This window comes from Vipera berus (assembly GCF_964194415.1).
Source record: "Vipera berus genome assembly, chromosome: W".
Lineage (NCBI taxonomy): Eukaryota > Metazoa > Chordata > Lepidosauria > Squamata > Viperidae > Vipera > Vipera berus.
Window position 1 is genome coordinate 51,805,926 of NC_138210.1, and position 23,533 is coordinate 51,829,458.

Here is a 23,533-nt window from a genome sequence, read left to right on the forward strand (position 1 = left end):
ATCTAGCCTTTTTTTAAAATAATAATAATAATAAACCTTTATTGTCAAAGTACAACATGTGTACATTGAGATTAGCTGAGCCTCCCCCCGTGCTCTCTCCCCCCCCCAACACACAGTGAATAGACTTTCGAAAGTCGGACTAAACCAATCCGAAATGCTGGGGGAATCTCAAGGACATTTACTGCAGCAAATGCTCTCCGGGAGGGACAGAAAAGAAAGAAAGGGAGCTCCAAATAGCAATCCTGAAGCTAAAGAACGAGACCGGCGCCTTATTGAAGGAGGGGGTTATCACCTTATTATTCATTATAATAAAACGGCTCCCCTTTCCCGATTTAAAAATGGCGTTTCCTGCTTCAGAGATAGTCCAGACCAGGAAGCGGCAGTGAATCGCCTGAACGTCTGTAAGCAGGGCGGCTTTTTTTGCTCTCCTCCTGCGAGCAAGAGGGACCGGGAGGGGTGGGGTAGGGACCCCTGTGGCGGCGGGAGGGCTCCTGGGAGGGGTGCGATGGGTGTCGCCTGATCTCAGTCTCGCCTTGGACCTGGGACCAAGGCTGGTTTTGCAGGGCATCACCGATCTGCGTAGAGCCGCCGCCGGCAGCAAGATGAAGCAAGAGAATATATTCCTCTTCGTTCCCAACCTCATTGGTGAGTGATGGGATGCGGGCCAGGCAGCCAGTCCCAAAATGCTGGACGTGGTGGACCTGCTTATATTTTCGCCTTCTAGCTCTGATCTCTTTGCTTGACTTATTCTTTAATTCAGTCTTTCTTCAACCTGGGGTAACTTTAAAAATGTCTGGACTTCAACATCCCAGAATTCCCCCAGCCAGCCAGGAATTCTGGGAGTGGAAATCCAGACATTTTAAAGTCACCCAAGGTTGAGAAAAATAGCTTTCCTCCATTTCAATTTCATTGCTCTTGCAGTGATGATCCTGTCCCTAAGGGAAGCCACACACAACCTGATGAAAACACCAGCAAACAGCCCAGCCCCTTATTTGATGGTTGAACAGATTGTACTTTCTCCCAGAAAAGTCTCTAAATTAACATCTTCCTTGTTTCTTGTCTATGTGACAGGGATTTGAGAAATGGGGGGAATTCTGCCAAGAATATGGCGAAGGGGAATGTGGATGATTGTAGGGTGGATTTAGCTGAAATTTGGGGAGTTGGAGACTATAGTCTCTGCATGGGGTGCAGGGTTGAAGAATGGTGGCTTATGTTGCTTGCCTTTCCTTTGCAGGTTATGCTCGTATAATCTTTGCTTTTATTGCTTTTTATTATATGCCAACTTCCCCCTTGCTGGCATCATTCTTCTACCTACTTAGTGGCTTCCTTGATGCCTTTGATGGTCATGCTGCCCGGGCTCTTAACCAAGGTAGGACTGGACTGTGGCGGGGTAATAGTGCGGGAGGAAGGAAGGGAAAGAGAGGGGGGGTGCTGGAAGAAGAGAGGATGGGAAAAGGAGGGAGGGAAGATGAGAGGGAGGGGGGGAAGAAGGAAGGGGAAGAGAGTGGAAGTGACAAAGTCTTGGCTGTCAAACTCCATGTTTTTTGCTTTACTTCCGAGAGCATCACCAGCTCTCTACAATTCCCATTAATGGGGACCTGATCATTTTTACCAGAAATTGACCTTGGGACTTTCATCTTTAAAATATGTGATCCACCATTAAGCCCTTGTCTCTTTCCCAAAAAGAGAACTGGCCTATCACTGTGGTTGGTTACAACAGGGAAGCAATCTCAGTATATTTTTAAGTTGACTAGATTGTCGTTCATGCTGTCTCTCCCCTGCCTTCTTCTCAAATCTGTTATTTAGGGGAGAAGATCTTGAATCACCTCAGAGAATTGTTTGATTGCTTTAGAAGGGATTGTTTGAGAATTCTTCTCTATAGCTAAGGAGCATTTTATAGTTAGAAACATTTAATTCATGCACATTTAAATGAAGGTAAGTGCAAACCTTACCTCAAGTATGTAGGGAAAGGATTCTGCCTCTAGTATTTATATCAAAATATGAATGTTAGATTTTGTCAGCTTTTTTCCAGTCAAGTTATATTTCTATAGGTGATAGGTTTGCTTAATTGTTTGATTTAAACAAGGATTTGCTATAACATCTACCTATTGGGATTTATTGAATGAATAGTATATAAATATGTATAGCAAATAAATTAAGAAGTCTTATAGTCTAAAAACTCCAATAAAACAATCTATAAAATAAATTGTATATGTGAACATGAAAGACAAAGTCCCTGTAAAAAGCTGTAATATCTGAAAGGAAGATTTTAAAATGGCTTGGTTGAGTTCCTTTCCTATGGCTTCCCTTTATCGTATCACTAATTAAATAACCAAGTAATGGATTAATCAAATAATTAAGCTTACTTAAGTTAAACAGGCTGAAGAACAACAGGCTGAAGAACAGCTTTTATCCATAGGCTCTTGAATGGGAAATAATTTTATAATTTTATGTATGACTGACTTGCAAGGCCGGTGTGTTGTGCAATTAGCTCACATGGTGTAACAAGATGGAGGGTTTGTTGTCACTGTGAGTTGTGGTGGTGGGGGCACAAAGGGAGGCTCAGCCAATCTCAATGTATACATGGTTGTACTTTGACAATAAAGGTTCATTCATTAAACTTCCATTTGTACCTTCGGATTTGTCATGCTGGTCTCCAAAAAATTTCAACTCCCCTATTGAAATTCAGGGGGGAAAAAAAGCAAATTAACAGCTTTCTACAAAAACATGTTTAAATTACTTATCAAGCTATATAACCCATTCCAGCAGTTTGGGCTGTTTTTTTACTGAGATATCTGAAACAAAAGACATGTTGATCCTCCAAGTCAAAAGAAATTCAACAACCATTTGAAGAAAGAATTAAGATAGCTAGGGAATTCTGAGAGTTTTGGGCCAAGACCTCAGGGGCTACAGTGCCAAGCTGAGTATGGTCATTTTTCTTAATAAGGTAATCCTCATGAATGTAATAGAACTTGCCAATTAAATTCATAACCCGAGGATTCATTCATTGGATCATGTTAAATTAACGTGATCCCTCACTGCTTTACCCAGTCCATTTGCTAATCGAATGCACAGGTCATTAAGTGCACATGAGGTATCTGAGGGTGGGAAAGACCGTGGGGGGGGGCTAGTGCTTCCAGCCACCCAGGGCCTCCCCCGATCCACTGAGATATCTCATGCTTCCCTCTCCCCCTTCCTGCCCACTGGGTCTCCACAGGCACTGGCCCTAGGGAGACTCACTTACCTTTTGAAGATCTTGATGATCAAGTGAACTCTCTCCTCTCCAGCCTCTCTGCTGTGGTTCCTTTGCCTGCTCCCGAGCACTCCAAATGCAAAGCGCTGAGAGCCGAGGCAGAACGGGACGAGTGGGCTCTGCTCAGCTTGGCTGACCCACCGAGGCTGCCTGTGCAGGATCCCTGTTCCACTTTTTGAGCGCCAGGCAGCCTTGGTGAGTCTGAAGGAGCATGAGATCGTGCTTCCAAAGGCCTCCGTCCCTTTGCAAAACTTTTTGGCACGGAGCACAGAGGCCTGAAGGAGTGTGAGATCACGCCCACCCAAAGGCTTCTGGTCTCTGCACCAAAAGCTTTTGTGAAACGATGGAGGCCTGAAGCCACACGAGATCGCACCTCCGAAGGCCTCTGTCCCTTTGCAAAAGCTTTTGGTGTGGAGAACAGAGGCCTTTGGGGGGGGTGATCTCACACGCCTTCGGGCCTCCGTCCTCCAGCCCAAAAGCTTTTACAAAGGGACGGCGGCCTTCGGAGGCGCGATCTCGCACTCCTTTAGAGTCACCGAGATTGCCCGGTGCTCCAAAAGCAGACTGGATGTCCTGCACACGCATCCTCAGTGACTCAGTGAAGCTGAGCAGGGCATGCTTGTCCTATTCTGCCTCTGCCCTCATTGCTCCACTTTTGGAGCGCTGGGAGCAGGCCAACCCTGCAGCAGAGAGGCTGGAGAGAAGACAGCTCGCTTGAGGAGAGAGAAGGAGCGGTCAGCCTGTTCTGGAACTCTGGATCTTCGAAAGTTAAGTGAGCGATCAGTAATGGGGTGGGGAGGAGCCGATGGGCTAGCATAGCAGGGCCAGTGCCTGTTAGGTCCCCGTGGGGAGGGTGGGGGTGGAATAGGCAGGGGGAATGTTGCAGTGTCTCTGCGGTCAGTCGTAAGGGTGAACGACTTCTGTGGTGCTGCAACATTCGTAACTTTGAGACTGTCGTAAGTACTTTGGGGGGGTAGTGTCGTAACTTTGAGCTGTCGCTAAGTGAACTGTTGTAATTCGAGGACTACCTGTATTGGACACGCAGTGTCCTTTGAAACTCTTGTTTCAGACTACATTTCAGCATGGAGCTTACGCAACAGCATTAATATTAATTTTTTAAAAAAGGATCAGTAAGTTGAAGTTGGAGCTGAGCTCATGTTGCTATGTATGTGATTACGTGTATGGTTCCCCCTTTTTATGTGTTTTTTTTCCTGTTGCTTTTTACTTAATAAAATTATACTAAAAGGCACAAATGAACGAAAAAACCCCAAGCACTGTTCCTCTCCTAACCTATGGCCTTCCTCCTAGGAACTCGCTTTGGCGCCATGCTGGACATGCTGACTGACCGCTGCACTACTATGTGTCTGCTGGTGAACCTGGCTATGCTCTATCCAGAGTCTGCCCTCTGGTTTCAGCTGAGCATGAGCCTGGATGTGGCCTCCCATTGGCTACATCTCCACAGGTATCGGCTGGGGAAATAGCAGAGCTGAATGCAGTTTATTTAGCTGTCTTATCAAATTTAGGTAGCGATGCAATGCTGGCTGGGGAATTCTGGGAGTTGAAGTCCATGCCTCTTAAAGAGGCCAAGTTTGGAAAACGCTGCTCTTAAATAGCGATGGGTAGAATGGCCCTCCTCTACTTAGATCCTCCTCCTCCTCCTTCAAATCCAGTTGAACTTGTAACCCAGTTCAGCTTTGCATTGAAAAGGGGGGTAGACACTTCGCTTCAGATTTAGCGTCACTTGGGTCTTCAGACTGGAGGAGCTTAGGCTTGTGTTGCCTGCGCATTTTTAAAGACCCTTTCACCTTGTAAAGCAGGGATCCTCAACCCTCGGGTTGCGGCCCGTTTGGAATTGGACGGCGTAAGCGGCAGGCGCGCAGCTCCACTTGCACGAGCGACAGGCACTCGTGCTTACATACAAAGTTCTATTTGTGTGACCAGTAGTCCTGGATTTACAACTTTTTGTTTAGTGACCAAAGTTACAACGGCACTGAAAAAAGTGACTTATGATCGTTTTTCACACTTAAGGCCGTTGCAGCGTTCCCCCATAGTCATGTGATCAAAATTCAGACTCTTGGCAACTGCCTCATAATTACGACGGTTGCCGTGTCCCGGGGTCATGTGATCCCCTTTTGCGACCTTCTGACAAGCAAAATCAATGGGGAAGCCAGATTCACTTAACAACTGTGTTACTAACTTAACAATTGCAGTGATTCACTTAACAACTGTAGCAAGTAAAGTTGTGAAAAGGGGGCAAAAGGCACTTATCACTGTCTTGCTTAACAACAGAAGCTTTGCGCTCATTTGTGGTCCTAGAAGTCAAGGGCTACCTGTAATCCTGTACATTTTTCCTGAGACAGAGCTCTATTTGGTGGCTCTTCTGCTGAGTCATGGGTACAGGTGTAGGACTGTATTCTAGATGGAGCTACAAACTGAGCTGCCTTTCACATCTCTTCTTTATTCCCAAAAAATCTTTAGGCCTTTGGAGAAGTTCTCTAAGTCTCATAATGTCCATCAGATTTATTTGTTTGTTTGTTTATTGCCCATCTTAACCGCTAGAGCCAGGTGTAGGCAACCTTGGCTCTTTTATGACTCGTGGACTTCAACTCCCAGAATTCCTGAGCCAGCATCGCTCAGCTTGGAAACCTCTCCTTTTCCCCTCAGCATGGCTGACTCAGGAATTCTGGGAGTTGAAGTCCACGAGTCATAAAAGAGCCAAGGTTGCCTACCCCTGCGCTAGACCAAACTGACTCCCCTTTATTAATAAACGAATGCATTGCTTTAATGTATTGCAAGGTATGGTGAGAAAGCTTGGTTCTAAAGGACAGCATAAAATTTTTAAAACTTAATAAAATTAATATTGTGTAAAGAGTTGGAAGGGATCTGATGCCCATGAAAGACTGGCTTCTTAAGAAAATAAGGGTAAAGGGAGTAAAATTGCAGTTTTGAGGCTGAGTTGTTTTTAAAGCATACACAACCTGGAGAAACGTGATGTGAAAGTTAGAACATGCTTCCTGTGCAGCGGAGGAAGTCGTTCTGGGAGGATTTCATATGGAAGAGATATACAGGCATGTGAGGGGAGTTGAGGTAGAACTGATTATTCTTAATTCCCATTTTAATTTTCTTCCCCTGCCTCCCCTTAGCACTGTGGTGAAAGGTGGAGAAAGCCATAAGAGTATTGACTTAACAGGAAATCCGATCTTGAGAGTGTATTACAACTCACGGGTGAGTGTCACAAAAATTGTCTCTTTGGAGTCTTCACAGCATTGCATTACTAACCCCATCCCAACCTTCCTCTCATTCTGTTTTCTCAAAACCAAAACCCCACTGCAGGCCTTTTCTCAGCAATTTTGTTATGAAATTCTCTCCTAAGATCTCTCTCTTAATTCAAAATGCTTTGGAGAGAAAGCACCACTGGGGTGATTTCTCATTTTTAATGAACAATAGAGTTGTGTTCAGTAAATTTTCCCACTCCCACTGGCCTCCGCAGTAAGCTGAATTGCAATGCAAGCTCCATCTGTCATTTATTTATTTATTTATTTGTTTGTTTTTATATACCGCCCTTCTCCCGAAGGACTCGGGGCGGTGTACAGAGCAAGGTAAGTATACAGCAAAACAATAGTAGAACAAATGAAACCCCAAAATCTATCAGGCCAGGCCGGCTTGCTGGAATAGGTAGGTTTTTAAGTCACACCGGAAGGTGCGAAGGTCGGGGGCCATCCGGATTTCGGCAGGAAGGCAGTTCCAAAGGGTTGGCGCACCCACCGAGAATGCTCTCCCCCTGGGGGCCACCAGCCGGCATTCTCTGACCAGTGGCACCCTGAGGAGGCCCTCTCTGTGGGAGCGCACAGGACGGAGGGGTGCAGTAGGTGCTCCCGTAGGTAATCCGGACCCAAGCCATGTAGGGCTTTGTATGTCATCACTAACACCTTGAATTTCACTCGGAAGGCAACTGGAAGCCAGCGCAGCTCACGGAGGAGAGGTGTAATATGGGAGTATCGGGAAGCTCCCAAAAGTGTTCGTGCAGCTGCACTCTGTACCAGCTGAAGCTTCCGAGTGGCTCTCAAGGGCAGCCCCATGTAAAGAGCGTTGCAGTAGTCAAGGCGAGAGGTCACAAGTGCATGGGCGACTGTACGTAAGGCATCCAGGTCCAGATAGGGTCGTAGCTGGCGCACCAGGCGAACCCGAGTGAAGGCCCCCCTGGTCACAGCTCCTATGTGATCTTCTAAGGAGAGCTGTGAATCTAGGAGGACACCCAGGTTGCGGGCCCTATCAACGGGGGGCAATAACTCGCCCCCAATATTAAGGGATGGAATACTCTGAGTATCCTGGCATGCCGGTATGTACAGCCATTCAGTCTTGTCCGGGTTGAGTTGAAGCCTGTTCCTCCCCATCCATTCCCTGACCGCTTCCAGGCAACGGGACATCACGTCAAGGGCATCACTGATGTGGTTTGGAGTCGAGATGAAAAGCTGGGTGTCATCAGCATACTGATGGTATCCTACTCCAAAACCACGAATGATCTCACCCAGCGGTTTCATGTAGATGTTGAACAGGAGAGGCGAGAGGACCGACCCCTGAGGAACTCCACAAACGAGAGACCTTGGGGTCGACCTCTGTCCCCCTGCCAACACCGACTGCGAGCGTCCCAGGAGAAAGGAGGAGAACCACCGAAGAACTGTGCCTCCCACTCCCAGTCCCCTGAGGCGCCGCAGCAGGATACCATGGTTGATGGTATCGAAAGCCGCCGAGAGGTCTAATAAGACTAGGACAGAGGAGTAACCCTTGTCCCGGGCCCTCCAGAGATCATTCATCAGAGCGACCAATGCCGTCTCCGTGCTGTAGCCCGGCCTGAAACCCGATTGGCACGGGTCTAGATAGTCCGTTTCATCCAGGACCTGAGGAAGCTGATGAGCCACCACACTCTCAACAACCTTTGCAAGAAAGCGAAGGTTGGAGACCGGACGAAAGTTATTCAATGTAGCTGGGTCCAAGGTGGGCTTCTTGAGGAGAGGTCTCACCACCGCCTCCTTCAAGGACGCGGGGAAGTGACCCTCACTCAGAGAAGCAGATATGACCGCCTGGAACCAGCCTCGTGTCGCCTCCCGAGCTGCATAAGCCAGCCAGGAAGGGCACGGGTCCAATAAGCATGTGGAGGAGCTCAACCTCCTCATAATCCTGTCCACTTCCTTTGGAGTCACAGGATCAAACTCCTCCCAGATGACGTCGACAAGACTGCCCGTGTCCTGTTCGTCAGACTCTGCCCAGTTGGAGTCCAGGCCGGTTCGAATCCGAGCGATTTTATCCAACAGATATTGACCAAATTCCTCAGCTCGACCCTGTAAGGGCTCCTCCCTCACCTCTTGATTCAGAAGGGAGCGGGTCACTCTAAACAGGGCAGCCGGGCGATTATCTGCGGACGCGATGAGGGCGGAGAAGTAATTGGCTCTCGCCGCCCTTATCGCTGCGAGATAAGACCTAGTGTGGGTTCTTAGTCGCAACCGGTCGGATTCGGATTGACTGGACCTCCAACGGCTCTCTAGGCCCCGTCTCCGACGCTTCATCTCCCGGAGCTCCGCAGTGAACCATGGGGCTCGCTGGGATCTGCGCCGGGTCATGGGCCGCAAGGGTACAACTCGGTCAAGTGCCTCCGTGGCTGCCCTTTCCCAGGCTTCCACTAAGGCATCCGCCGAGTTGTGAGCAGGGAGTGCAGGTGGGTTCCCAAGCGCTGCCTGGAACCTGTCAGGGTCCATTAGGCGCCTGGGGCGGTACCATCTGGTTGGCTCCGCACACCCACGGCGGGGGGTGGCAAAGCGGAAGTCCAGCCGCAGGAGCTGATGATCGGTCCATGACAGGGGCATAACGGTTGGAGAGCCCCCACCAAGATCATCACGCCACCGTCCAGATAAGAAAACCAAGTCAGGGGTGTGGCCTCCCTCATGAGTCGGTCCAAGAATTATTTGCGTCAGGTCCATGGCCGTCATGGAAGCCATGAACTCCCGAGCTAGCTCAGATGATCCTCCTAGGGACGGTAGATTGAAGTCGCCCAGAACTATAAGTTTGGGGAATTCAACCACCAACCCCGAGAGGACATCGAGTAGCTTAGGCAGGGCTGCCGCTGCGCGATTAGGAGGAAGGTACGCCAGCAGCAGGCCCAACTGCGCCCCAGGACCATATCTCAGAAAGAGAGACTCACACCCGACTATCTGAGGAACGGTGGTCTCCCGCGGGCTTAGGGTCTCCCTGATAATTACTGCCACTCCTCCGCCCCTACCATGAGGCCGGGGCTGGTGTAGCACCCGGAAACCTGGCGGGCAAAGGTCAACCAGAGGAACACCGCCCTCTGGGCCCAGCCAAGTCTCCGTGATGCAAGCCAGGTCTGCGTGCTCACCCTCAACTAGATCTCGGACAAGGGGAGCCTTATTAGCAACGGACCTGGCATTCAGGTAGACCAGCCTGAGCTCAGGAGGCTGCACATCTTCGCTCCCGGGTCCTCGGGGAAGAGACAGAGGGTCGGAGCGTCTCACCGCTTGTAGAAAGCGGAGATGACCCTCCCGGTGTCGATACGGCCCTCTGCTTGCACACCTTCTGCCGTTCCCCACCGTCCTGGGAATTGGTAGTCCCTCGGCTCGCCTCCGGGCTTCAGCGGCGACCGAACCCCGCTCCTCCCCTTCGCGAACGATCGTAGGCCTGGCCTGCGCAACGGTTGTTGGACGGCCCCCCTTCGTCGAACAACCACAGCCCACTCCCACCCCCCTCCCTAACCCCACAAAAATTTTTTACTAAGAAGTTAACCAGGGGCCTCTTGTTGCCAGTGACTTGATAGAAGTACAGAATGGGGGGAGTTTGCAGTGTAACACATTACCATTGGACACACCCCACTCTACCCCATTCCCCCAGTGCCCAAAGTCCACTATGGAAAGAGATATTTCCAGCCATGTCAGTCGCTGTTCTAGCATGTTTATTTTCATGAATCATTTCCTTCAAATGGGAGGAAAAGTGGCAATTTGGTAGACTTCCAGTGAAGCTAATTTTAAGATGTTGACCTTGACTATCAAGTGCTTAAAACCTATGTAAACCAATCTGTATCATTGCTGAGTGATGCCTCCTTCCCATTTGAAGTGAGACCAGATTCTTCTGTGGGATGGCACCAGTGTTATAGGATCCCTTACTAATCAATTTGCTTCCCGAGGTTGCTTGTTTTCTTGCAGATGTTTCATTATCCAGCTAGGCAACATCATCAGTGCTAGAAGCACTGTTTAGCACTGATGTCTAGCACTATCTTGTACTGATGATCTTACCTAGTTGGGTAATGAAATGTCTGCAAGAAAACAACCAAGCTCAGAGAGCGCTATGGACCCCACAGTTCAACCCTGAGCCACAAGTATTCTCTTGTTGATACAATTTGCTTCTCTTCTTCCATGTGTCGGGCCTGGCATGCCTGACATTCAGAGGGGCCACGGAGCGACCCGCCAGGCCCCGAAAATCACTGCCGGCGCCCACGGAGAGCCCCGCCAGGCCCCGAACCCAACCGCTGGCGCCCGCGTCTTCCTGGAAGGCCGGGACAATGCTCGGCCGTCGCCTCGCCTCAGCAACCGCCCGCCCAACAGCCGGAGAAGCCGCGAAGCATTCTACCGGCCTCCAGGGACTCCCGCCGGCGCCCGCGTCTTCCTGGAAGGCCGGGACAATGCTCGGCCGTCGCCTCGCCTCAGCAACCGCCCGCCCAACAGCCGGAGAAACAGCAAAGCATCCTACCGGCCTCCAGGGACTCCCGCCGGCCTCTTGCGGACTCTTCCTCCCTCGGTGGCTCCCGGAACGGAGAGCGGCGACGTCGAGGCACCAACTGCAGCCTCCCAGCCTGGGAGCCGCCCGCCAACACGCCCCACAGCGCCGCGCCGCTCTTACCGGCTCCCGAAAGCGACCAACGAGTCGGGAAGGAGCGCGGCTGGCGTGTACGGCCATGGAGTGGCCAGCTGGCTTTCGGGGGCTGGAGGGGAGGGCGTAAATGCCGACGCGGCCTGACAGCCTCCGAGGCCGACCAGAGGACCAGGGAGCGGCTGTACGGTGGGGCGGCCGGTGGACACCCAGCGCTCAAGCGGCAGGACAAGGACGGGCGCCAGGATGACTCAGGGGGTGGTGGAGACTGCCGGCGGGTCAGGGAGGGGCTCAGGACACAGCTCACGGCAGACTGGAGAGCTGAGGGGGGAGATGAAAATATGCGGAGCTCTGGGGGAAAGGAGGGTGGTTTGGGCTGGGGGGTGGCTTACCGGCTGCAATGGTGGTGGGGCGGGTGCCACCACTTCCGGTTTGTGCTGAAGTATGTGCCGGGGGGTCGGAACTTTCTGGCGGATGCTTTATCCCGCATGCCACAATTTGACAGCAAGAGGGAGGAGGTGGTGCAGGCACTCATCCCGACACTGGTGAAGGAGGGGGTTGGTTCAGGGGGTTGGTTCAGAGAGTGCTGGACAGGTGACGGAGGAGAATTTGAACCAGGCCATCCAAAGGGCCTTGCAGGAGGACGCCTGGTTACGGAGTAATCCGGGACTATTAACTATGCGGGACGGCCTGGCGTGGCATGGAACACGATTGTATGTACCTGAAACTGTGCGGCCACGCGTTCTGCATGGGTGTCACAACACCAAACAGGCAGGACATTTCGGGTTTGTGAAAACCTTACATCTGGCACGTCAATTCTGGTGGCCCCGCATGAAGAGTGACATCGAGGAGTATGTACGGCGTTGCCATGTTTGTGCTACTACAAAACCCCAAGTTGGGAAGCCTTTGGGGCTGTTGCAGCAGGTAGCTGACCCGACTCGGCCATGGCAAGACATCGCCATGGACTTCGTTGTGGACCTCCCAGAGAGTAAGGGTCACACCGTTATTTGGGCAGTGGTCGACCTGTTTTCCAGACAGGCACACTTTGTTCCGTGTAAGGGGTTACCATCAGCTCGTCGACTAGCTTGGCTGTTTCTCACGCAAGTATACCGACTGCATGGAGTGCCGCGGCGTGTGATCTCAGACAGAGGGGTGCAGTTCACGGCTCGGTTTTGGAGAGAGTTCCTGCGTCATATCGGCTCGTCGCAGGGGCTGAGTACGGCCTATCACCCCAGCACCAACGGGGCCGCAGAACGAGCCAACGCTGCCGTTGAACGCTATCTACGCAGCTACGTTTCTTTTCGGCAGACAGCCTGGGTAGACCTGTTAGCGCTTGCTGAAGTGGCGTACAATAATGCGGTTCATAGTAGTACTGGCTTCTCTCCATATCGGGTGGTCACCGGTCACGAATTTGTTCCCTTCGCTGAATGCCTCCAGGAGGAGGGGTCTCCGTGCTCACCGCAGGACTGGATGCGTCAAATCACGGCCGCCTGGGGGGCGGCGAAGGAAGCGTTGGACCGGTCCGCCGTGGCGACCAAAGCACAGGCGGACAAGAAACGAAAACCCTTTGTTACACCGCGGGTGGGGGACCTGGTTTACTTGTCCACCAAGTACTTACGGTTACAGGTCCCGTGCCGCAAGCTAGGGCCCAAGTACCTCGGGCCGTTCCGGGTGGTGCAGGTGGTAAACCCGGTGACGGTGCGACTGCGGTTGCCTAGGTTCTTGGGTAAGGTCCACCCGGTGTTCCATAGTAGCCTGCTGAAACCTGCTCCAGCGGCTACTGCAGCGGCAGGGGAGGGGGGTCCCGGACCGGTTCACGCTGACCAGTATGAGGTGCAGGAGGTGTTGGACTCCAGGGTGCGGAGGGGCGCCATACAATATCTCCTTCGGTGGAAGGGGTACCCGGTGGAGGAGGCAACGTGGGTGTCGCGGGAAGACGTCCATGCTCCACGTTTGGTCCGGGCATTCCACCGTGCCCACCCTAGCAGACCGGGAGGTAGGGGACAAGGGGGGGTATGTGGAGTGGATGATTCTGTAACCTTGTTCTCTACATCTGCAGGAAGACCCTTGGTAGGGGGGGCGGCATGTCGGGCCTGGCATGCCCGACATTCAGAGGGGCCGCGGAGCGACCCGCCAGGCCCCGAAAATCACTGCCGGCGCCCACGGAGAGCCCCGCCAGGCCCCGAACCCAACCGCCGGCGCCCGCGTCTTCCTGGAAGGCCGGGACAATGCTCGGCCGTCGCCTCGCCTCAGCAACCGCCCGCCCAACGGCCGGAGAAGCCGCGAAGCATTCTACCGGCCTCCAGGGACTCCCGCCGGCGCCCGCGTCTTCCTGGAAGGCCGGGACAATGCTCGGCCGTCGCCTCGCCTCAGCAACCGCCCGCCCAACAGCCGGAGAAACAGCAAAGCATCCTACCGGCCTCCAGGGACTCCCGCCGGCCTCTTGCGGACTCTTCCTCCCTCGGTGGCGCCCGGAACGGAGAGCGGCGACGTCGAGGCACCAACTGCAGCCTCCCAGCCTGGGAGCCGCCCGCCAACACGCCCCACAGCGCCGCGCCGCTCTTGCCGGCTCCCGAAAGCGACCAACGAGTCGGGAAGGAGCGCGGCTGGCGTGTACGGCCATGGAGCGGCCAGCTGGCTTTCGGGGGCTGGAGGGGAGGGCGTAAATGCCGACGCGGCCTGACAGCCTCCGAGGCCGACCAGAGGACCAGGGAGCGGCTGTACGGTGGGGCGGCCGGTGGACACCCAGCGCTCAAGCGGCAGGACAAGGACGGGCGCCAGGATGACTCGGGGTGGTGGAGACTGCCGGCGGGTCAGGGAGGGGCTCAGGACACAGCTCACGGCGGACTGGAGAGCTGAGGGGGGAGATGAAAATATGCGGAGCTCTGGGGGAAAGGAGGGTGGTTTGGGCTGGGGGGTGGCTTACCGGCTGCAATGGTGGTGGGGCGGGTGCCAAAGGGTGGACATCGTGGGAGGTGGTAGTTAAGTAGGGTGTGGGCGTGGTGGAATAATTAAGGGTGTGGTGGAGGGTGTTGGCTTTGCCGGCTATTTAACAGCGTTGATTATGCTGTAGAATCAACGCTGACTTCGTCTGTCTTCGAGCAACTGTTTATGGGGCTAATAAACGTGGCTTAGGAGAACCAGCTCCCGTTCCGGATTCATTCTTTTTGGTGACTCGTCGGACGGGGCCTGAAACCATGTTGATTAGATGGCCATCCAAGCCATCTCTTTCCTGAAAGGGTTATCCGACTGCTGTTTTTATGAATTTTGTGCATTCTGGAATATTATTTTTTATCGTATGCAGTAGGTTATTTTTTTAATATAGATTATTTACATAGAAAAAGGGACGCAGTGGCTCAGTGGGTTAGGACACTGAGCCTGTCGATCAGAAGGTTGGCAGTTTGGCGGGTCGAATCCCAAGTGCCGCGTAACAGAGTGAGCGCCTGTTACTCGTCCCAGCTTCTGTCAACCTAGCAGTTCGAAAGCACATAAAAATGCAAGTAGAAAAATAGGGACCACTACGGTGGGAAGGTAACAGCGTTCCGTGAGCCTTTGGCGTCTAGTCATGCTGGCCACATGACCACGGAGACGTCCTCGGACAAGCGCTGGCTCTTCGGCTTTGAAACGGAGATGAGCACCGACCCCTAGAGTCGGAAACGACTAGCATGCATGTGCGGGGGAACCTTTTCCTTTTACCTTTTTATTTACATAGATGTTTCCATAAAGCCATCATGATTTGTCATGCAATCCCAGCTGATGCCCTCATAAAGGCCATCTGATTTAAACTGGCTTCTGTTGGCTGCCATTTCTTGCCTGATTTGATCTGATGTAGTTTCTCCTTCCTTTCAGCCTGTTCTTTTCATTATGTGTGCTGGTAACGAACTCTTCTATTGCATGTTATACTTGTTGTGTTTCGGTGAAGGGCCAAAAAGTAAGTATAGAAAGCTGAGGGGATTGAGGGGGAGGGGAGGCTTTAGGGCTGAAGAACATGTTGGATTTTTCCACCCTTCTCTTTTTTCTTCTTCTACTTTGTAGTCCTGTCAGGATACGCTGGACTCTACCGCCTGATTCTGTGGGTTTGTAGCCCCATTGCCATCACCAAGAGCTTCATCAGCTTAATTCACTTGGTCTCGGCCTCGTGCAATATGGCTGCCTTAGATGCTGCTGAACGGGTAAAGAAGATGTAGGATTTCAAAGTTGTGGGAAGGAACTCCCCTAAGTCTTCCAGAGAGATCAGCTCCCAATCTTCATGATGAAGGAATGAGATCTTTGCCTCTGATCAGTCACTCCGGTTGTACAGTTTTTCTCTGATGTGTTCACTTCACCTTCCCATGATGCTTTTGTAATATCTGTGTAGGGCAATAGGGTAACTCCTGCTCCTCCTGGCTTCTTCTGGTTTTACTCCCATAATAGTATGAGCAGTTGAGTTAAAAATTGGCTGTTGAGGAGGATCCTGATCTACCCTTTTTAGGGGCAGCTGAAGAGCTTGTGGTTTTGGAATTGAACGCTTTTTTACCTCACGCTTTTGGGGTATCTTTGGGGAGAATGAAATATAGGACTGCACTTGTCTTGATATAATAAACCAAACTAGGATTTTGTTGCCTAAAAATCAAGAAGATCACAAATGAACACCTTTTGAAACCTGGACTAGGGTTTTTTGTGTTCCCAAACCGTATAGGAGCAGATCTCTGAAGAGGAGAATGTATTAATCCCCTGCATTCTGCAAAGATACCATTAGGAAGTCATTTATTTTGGACAATATGAATACGCAGCTTTAAAAAGGATATAGTATTGGTAGGCTCCCTATTGACCATGGAGGTCTTAAGATCATATCTTGCATTATTTCCTTGGAATTATCTCTGAATGTTCAGTTTAACTTTTGCACTTTAGCTCATGACCCAGATTATCTGCTCTTTTCTCTTGTAAATTTTTTTTAATTAGAAATACATAGACCAGCGGTGGCAAATTGCTTCATTTCTCAAGCAATTCAGATTGACTGTAGCTGACGGCTGTACTTTCCTTTCCTTCAGTCATGTCCTTGGGCTGTGCAATATTGAAGTGAACTAAATAAGGACAACTTTCAGCATCGGTTTCGCCCTTCTGGAGTCCTTGTCTGACTTCTCCACCACGATTCTGACATTTACCAGTGGCAGAGATGTATTTACCTATTTATTTTCTCCAAGATTCTGAACATTCAGTACTTTTCTGAGGTAGTTAGTAACTTGTTTATACAGACAACCGTTTTATCTTTCTTTCTTTCCTCATTGGTTCCTGCATTAGCGCATTAGCAAGCTCTCCTCCTGTGGCTTTCAGCAAGAGGTTTACATTACCGTGGTAGCTCCTTACCTATTAAAGGTCCTCTTCTTCCTTTCCCACAAAAGCTGGCTTTTCGTGCTTATATTAGGACCCGGAGGTCAAGAGAAATAAAAGATGGAGATGATGGAGGCAGGGTTTTTAATTTATTAAAAAAAAATTATGGCTGCCCACGGTAGACACATGGTAACTCTGGGCGGCTTACACAATTAGAAATTCACAGCATAAGCACTACCTTGGGGCCATAATAGAAGAGAGAGACCAGAGCCCTGGGCATAGCTTAATCGTGTGGCTGTATTGAAGGAACCAAATGTGAAGACTGTCGTGGAGAACATTTTGACTGAGCCAAATTAGAATGCCGTGACCTTTTGCTTAAACTGCAAGGAGGCCTCTGAAATTGAAATGGTTATTTTTGGTCCTTCCTTGTAATAATTCTCACCCTGTCTCCTCCAGGCAGGGGCTGATTTTAACAGCTCTCCTAAATCCACAGTGGTGTTGCTGCACATTTCAAACCTGAGTGTCTGCATATTGTATGTAGATTTTTAAAGTGTAAAACTGTTGTCCGATAAAAAAAAACGCAACACCCTCTTTCTCTCGCAACAAAATTGAGGTTGTGATCATCTGATTGTCTTGATTTGGTTGTCTCTGGTTATTTGTGGAAGGATCTGGATGGACAGCCAAGTATAAATGTGGCAAATATTCCTAGCTCAGTATTTAATGGTCTTCTGGAGACCAAGAAGATTAACCACCTAATCAAGGGGAGAATAAATGTTTTCAGTAGAGCAGAAGCCAACATTCGTGGAGCCATAAAATAGGCTGATGTCTGCAGATTAAGCCTCTTTGTCAACAAGACCTAAGGGAGGAAGTCGAATGAAGATAAAAGAGGCAGTCTGTTGCCCTGCCAAGACCCAACTCTTGCCAAGACACCTCTTCCATTCCCAAGAGGCTGCAGAAATTAAAGTCAAATTGTTACATGTCGCTTTGTTTTCCTATCTTAAAGGGCCTAAAGAACCGCATTTGAAGAGAGAAAGGCCTTGTTGCCATAGTTGCTACTGTAACTTTTATAAAATATCTAGAACACTTTGCAGCAGTGATCAGCAATTTTTCCCCCCTGTAGTGTTACAGATGCCCCAAAATATAAAAGAAGTGACTAAAAATCTGAAATTTTGATCATCTTAATTTTTTTAACACAGTAATCATTTTGAGGGTCTGTGAACTTTAAAGCTAACTCGCGCTGATACGGAGAGAGCCTGCAAAAATCTGCATTAAAGATTAATTCCTCTCTTACAGGATAATGTTCTGCCCAGACACTGCACTTATTAAGATGGACTCAAAGGTCCACTAAAGCACACACAGTAATCTCAGATGTGTATACAAACTTAATGCAGTCGTGATTAATGCTAAGTAGGGCTGGGCAACGTGATAACTGGGCAACAGAACTTCCAGATGGCTACCAATTCCTTCACTTGCTCAATTTTTTAGAAGGCACTTAATAAAAAAAATAAGAAGCTATTTAAAAATAGGAAGGATACTGCAACAGACCAAGTTAATATATTTAGATGCAGTCCTGCCGTTGAACCTCACCGAAGTGCTCAATTTATCCTCTGGTAATTATTGGTTTGTGACTGTTGTGTCCATCATTTTGTAATGTGGCCGGAGCTGTTTCCAAGATTTCTACAGCAAACTTCCTTTTTTGTTCCATATGTCATTTTATGCTCTGTGTCTGTTTGCATTGAGACATTGGCTGGGGAGGACGACATTTTTCCAAATCTTGGCTGCATCTGTTAGTTGCATTATAATTGCTGAGGGTTGCTCACTTCTCGTGGGGTCTTACTTAAAATTTCTGCTCCAGTAATTCCAGCCGTCCATCTGAAAATGCCTGGTTGATGTAGAAGCCAAAATTGTTGGTACCCGAGGCTACGTAATTGCTGGCTGTAACTCATAGAAACAGAACAATGTGAGAAATAAACACATCTGCTTTAACAAGAGTGTGCATTTTTTATTTTTTTTATTTTTTTCATTTTCATTGTGGATTTTAAAAGGCTGTGAATTTACACAAGGCTGGTGACGTCATATGGCTTGGACGTCCCCCAATTTTCTCAGAAGAATCACTTGACACCACTTCATGCATCTGAGTTTATTTTACTCGATTCATGCGTTGATACAAAAGTCTGTAGCAGTTTATAATTTGATCAGGTCCACTCTCCCACCCACCCACCCACCCACCCACCCACTACCTTTATACAAACTGGTACTAAGATTTATAATATTTTGTGAGCCCACCCAACCTGCGAAAGGAATAGAATTCTGAATCTCACCAAGAGGATTGGTGGGCCCCAGATTCAAGACCAGTCTATCCCTTCCTTATTTTGATTGGAATCTTTTTTAATTGATGAGAACAAATCATGTCAAAAGAACCAAATGGGACATGTAAGGAAATAAACAGCAACATCTACAAAATCGTAATGAAACCTGTTGGTCAGGTTTTCGCTCATAACTATATTTGATGAGCAGCGTAGAGCTCAGCCTTAACTGGATGACATCCAAACCTGTTGGGCATTCAATTGTGATGTCTCTTGTCTTCAGGTGATGGGAATTGCAGGTGAGCACTTCTATGGCGACACCAGTTTGGGAAGAGTGGATCTAGATAACAAACTGGATGCTGTTTTAGAATAATGGCACGATTTGATTCTCTGTAGACAGGAAACTCATTGTCCACATATACCCAGGAAGAGAGAGGACTAAATGGATAATGTATTCTGCTTTGGCCCCTCAACTTTGCACCATCAGAAGCACAATAAATTCTCGACAAAGCAGGAAATTAATTTACATCTTACACTTTGGTGGAAGGGGGAAGGGGAAGGAAGGAATAAAAAATAGTCTCCCCTGTTCTTTCCCCATAGAAAAGCCTAAATTCTCCTCCCTGAATAGGATATTAAAGCAAAGTTTTATCAGTTAGCATCCAAACCATTGCCCACCCCGATATGAAAACATCTATCAAGCAGCATGTCAAAGATATAGGTTATGTGATTTTCATTCAATAACTGATATGTGTAAACAAAACCCCTTACAAACCAGCCTTTCCTTCATTCTAGGTCCTTCTTTCCTTCCTCTCTTCCCATGGGACTCTAAACATCTCTTTCTTTAACTCTTCACCCAAATTCTACTTGTTACACACTCCAGTAATTGCATTTTCTCTCTCCTGAGATCGCCCTTGTAGCTATTTCAGTGGATACGATCAAGGAGCATTTTTCCTTTAGCATGGGAGGACAGCAACCAAGGTTGCCCGTCTAAATAATATTTTGGCCTCATATCTTCAGATTTAAGATTAAATTTAAAATTTAAGTCAACTAACAAGTCACCTTGAGTGAGAGAACTAGGATTCGGGGACTGACTTTCTGCTCCAGAGGAGGAATTGGTTATTCCATTCCCCTTCTTGGCAACAGAAGTTGAAATAAATTCCCTTTAAATTCACAGGATTTGGCCCAGCAAAGCCCAGTTTGCTGACAATTGTTTGTTCTCATATTGTTCGGTTGAGGTTGGTCTGTTCTGAACTCTTAAACGGTCCTTTATCTATAAAATTTAGATCTAGGTCTGTGTGAAATCTCAATTTCTTGAACTGATCCAATCCTTTCCTGACCCACCGTCGCTACTGGCACCCACAGCCCTGCATCCCCCTCAGATGAACCTCTTTCCATCCTGAGTGACTCCAAAGCACCTCCTAGCTAGCAGCTCCATCAATTGCCTGTTCCCCAAACTGATCCGTGTTTGAATGCTATGATCTTGTCTTAAATCTCACTCCCCTAACACAGTGTTTCTCAAGCCCGGATATGTGGACTTCAACTCCTAGAATTCCCCAGCCAGGGGAATTCTGGGCGTTGAAGTCCACATGTCAAAAAGTTGCCAGGCTTGAGAAATTCACTACCCTAACGTCTCTCTCTCTCTCTCTCTCTCTCTCTCAACCCTTCCAAGATCCTGATTTCCCTCCCTGCCCCAAATATAAGCATATAAAAACATGCAGACAGAATACTTGCATTTCAACATCAAAATACAACAACCCTGGGCCCCACCCTGCCAGCCGTCCCTTTCGGCCCCCTAGAGATTAACGTGAGCCAAAGAGAAGACTCCTTCCACCAAAACTGCCCTCCCACCTGCACCATGCATCCATCGGGGGACGGGCCATTTTGGTTTTCCTTGGCTTAATTGGACAGGACGGTTGGCAGGGGGGAGCCAGAGGCTTGTACATCGTGCAGATGGGATTAATAGTGGAAGGAGTTTCAGACTCTCCTCCCGCTTAAGTAATGCTCCATGCTGTCTCCCAAGTACAAATTATAAAGGAGGCTGCCACGAGGCTGCTAGTGTCCCATCCACCCACCCCACCCCACCCCATCCCCTTTGTGTAACAGTCTGCAGGAAAGCAAAGCCAGTGGGGGTGGGGAAAGAAAAGAAATAAAACTCACATTGTGCTGGGTGTAAATTTAGTGTCTGCTACACACAACTTCTTTGCTGGTGTCCTTCCTTCACCCTGTTCTCCTCCCCTGCCATCCCCACCTCGCCCCCCCCCCCAAGTAGATTCTGTCCAATCACATACGTGGTTGTCTATCTGACCCTTTTCAAGATATTCTGTCTTTCTGGCTTGTATGGAGCATTTGGCCTCTCAAGAATAAATTTCTCAGCAAAGCAACATTGTTCAACCTGTCCCTCCCTGTGCTGCTGCGTCACATCTGGTGAGCCCGCTGGGCAGATGTGCTTCCCTCTCTGGCTGGAGTGATCTTCTCTCCATCCAAGGAGGGGTCTGTATCATCCCAGCTTCCTTTCCTTCTCCAAGGATAGTTGTGTTCCCCCTGTCTTGGTTTTTAAACTGAATCATGCAAACTTCCATCTATCCCAGGCTTCCCCCCTCCTTTACCCCCCCCCCCCCTTAGAGAATGTCTTGCTTTTTTACTTGTTAGTACTAGGTGGTATTATCCCATTCCTTCTTGTCTTTGACTCTTACACTGTGGATAATGTTGACTAGGATCTGTACACTTCCAATAACAGGGGTGCCTTATTTTGTTTTTAATAGCACAGTTCCGACGGCAGATTAGAATTATACGCTTCCTTTGTCCAGCAGAGAAGAAATAATATAATATATATACAGGGTGGAAACATATATTCCTCTCTTATCACATCTTCACTCCTGTATGTATCTATATAAACACATTTATGCTTCCCTCACACATCTTCTTGGTCGCTGCTTTAATTCTGATCCTCACAATGTGTAGGGTTTTTACTCTTCATGGTGAGGGTGAAGGTGTACAGTACAGTAACTCCTCTGTTGTGTGTGTGAAAGAGAGCATGTGGATACGTGTGTGTGTGTGTGTGTGTGTCCTTCCTCTCTCTGCCTTTTCTGCCTTTTAAAGCAACTGAGCAAAAATTTCACAATCTCTTATTTGACCAAAGAAAAGGACTGAACAAGAAGAGATACTGAACTTCAGTTTCCTCAACTGGACTCCTCCAGATATTTTTGACCACAACTCCCATCAAGTCCAGCCAGTGTGCACATGACCTCTGGGTGGGTCTGGACTTAGATATGTGAAAGATATCCTGTTTAACGTGCCTTTGATGGCAGATGCTTCACAAAGATTTAAGGGGGTAGCAATCACTGTGTACAATATGCTGGACAACCAAACTATGAATGCTGTGCAGCCTGTCCTGTCCTCTTTAAGTTATTTTTCCCTCCTCAAGTACAATGGGATACTTAAATCTGCTTTTGCACATCAATATTTTATCTTTTGTTTCAGGTAGCGTAAGAGCTTGGAACCGTCTTTCCCCACAATTTCTTGGCACGTTCCACAACTCGCCCAATAGCCACCCTGAATTCCTGCTACATTCATACCCCAGCTGTCTCTCACATCTGCTAAATATTTGGGTTTCTCTAAGCAGTGTTTGGCCAAGATTCATCTCTTCCCACAGCCTGATTCTGAGGTTAATACGTCGGTTCACCAATTAAAAGACGCTGCACAAATTCATGCTTTGCAATCCTATTTGTCTGGCTACAGCTGGTCCTTTAAAAAGAGGGGAAAAATGGTCTTTATCTCTTTCATGCTCTCAACTTCTGAATGGGATGTCTGCTAACATCCCCCCCCCCAACACTTACTTCTACTACAACCTTCATTTCATTCATTTAAATGCAGGGGTCTTCAAACTTGTCCCTTTTATGACTTGTGGACTTCAACTCCCAGAATTCTGGGAGCTGAAGTCCACAAGTCATAAAAGGGCCAAGTTTGAACGTTCACATTTTAAACATTGCAATCTCACTTTTTTCTGTAGGATTCCCAAGACAGGTATTTCATGTCCTCCACTAGCTCTGTTGCCAAATTCTTCCAACTTCTTTTGCTGTCATTTCACTCTGGTGTGTTGGACCTGTAACATTTTTCTCTGTAAAGCCCATTCTGCCAATCACCTCCTTCTTTTGCTCTGGGGGGGGGAATCCCCCCCTTTTTCCATCTTCACTTTCACACCAGTTTCCACCATACATTTTTGATCTTCTTGTGATTCAAGCTGTTGACTCTCTGTTGGTTTAATTGATTCCTTCAGACAATTTCATTCATTCCGTTGTCGTTTCTTTTCCACTGGTTGATTGGCGGGATGGTGTGTTTGGTTATACAAGCCTTTCTGGATGTCTTATAGGTGTGCAAACACACCTATTTGAATTATACTCCACCTGGATACCTCATCTTTGAAGTTGTGGTAAGTTGCTCTAAGTTGCTCCATCACTGCCAGTTTGTAAACCAATTCATGGCTCTGAGCCCACTCCTTCACATCCCTGTCTGTTGTCTTTTGTAAACACCACAGAGGAGAGATCAGATATTCCTCTTTTCCAAGGCTCTTTCTTTTTCCTTTGTTCCCAGCAAAAACGTGTAAACATGCTCCCCCCCCACTATCTTCATAGGGGCTGTGGGGGGGGAAGAGCTTTTCTCCAGAAGTTTCTTGTAAACATGGAACATTGAAAGAGTTTTATTTGCTGTTGAAATTTGGCAGTCGATGGAAGATGGGCAGGCAGGTCATCGGTTGAACCGATGGATGGATGGACGGAGGGATGAAAAGAAA

The 23,533-nt window shown here is 48.7% G+C and overlaps 1 protein-coding gene across 2 annotated transcripts; it reads left to right on the forward strand.

Annotated features, from left to right (window-relative positions):
• The first annotated feature begins 570 nt into the window (after positions 1-570).
• LOC308676661 (CDP-diacylglycerol--inositol 3-phosphatidyltransferase-like) lies at positions 571-17,029 on the forward strand. Of its 2 annotated transcripts, none has more exons than XM_081342648.1 (5): positions 571-645; positions 1,320-1,369; positions 4,562-4,715; positions 6,397-6,478; positions 10,706-11,470. In XM_081342648.1, exons 3-5 carry the CDS (start codon positions 4,579-4,581, stop codon positions 11,273-11,275), a joined length of 789 nt encoding a protein of 262 aa, XP_081198774.1. In that variant the 5' UTR covers positions 571-645; positions 1,320-1,369; positions 4,562-4,578; the 3' UTR covers positions 11,276-11,470. The 2 variants fall into 2 exon arrangements, with proteins under 2 accessions (XP_081198774.1, XP_081198775.1); XM_081342649.1 differs by lacking the exons at positions 571-645; positions 10,706-11,470 and adding exons at positions 14,978-15,059; positions 15,164-17,029 and having other exon boundaries at positions 1,240-1,369.
• The last annotated feature ends 6,504 nt before the right edge of the window (positions 17,030-23,533 follow it).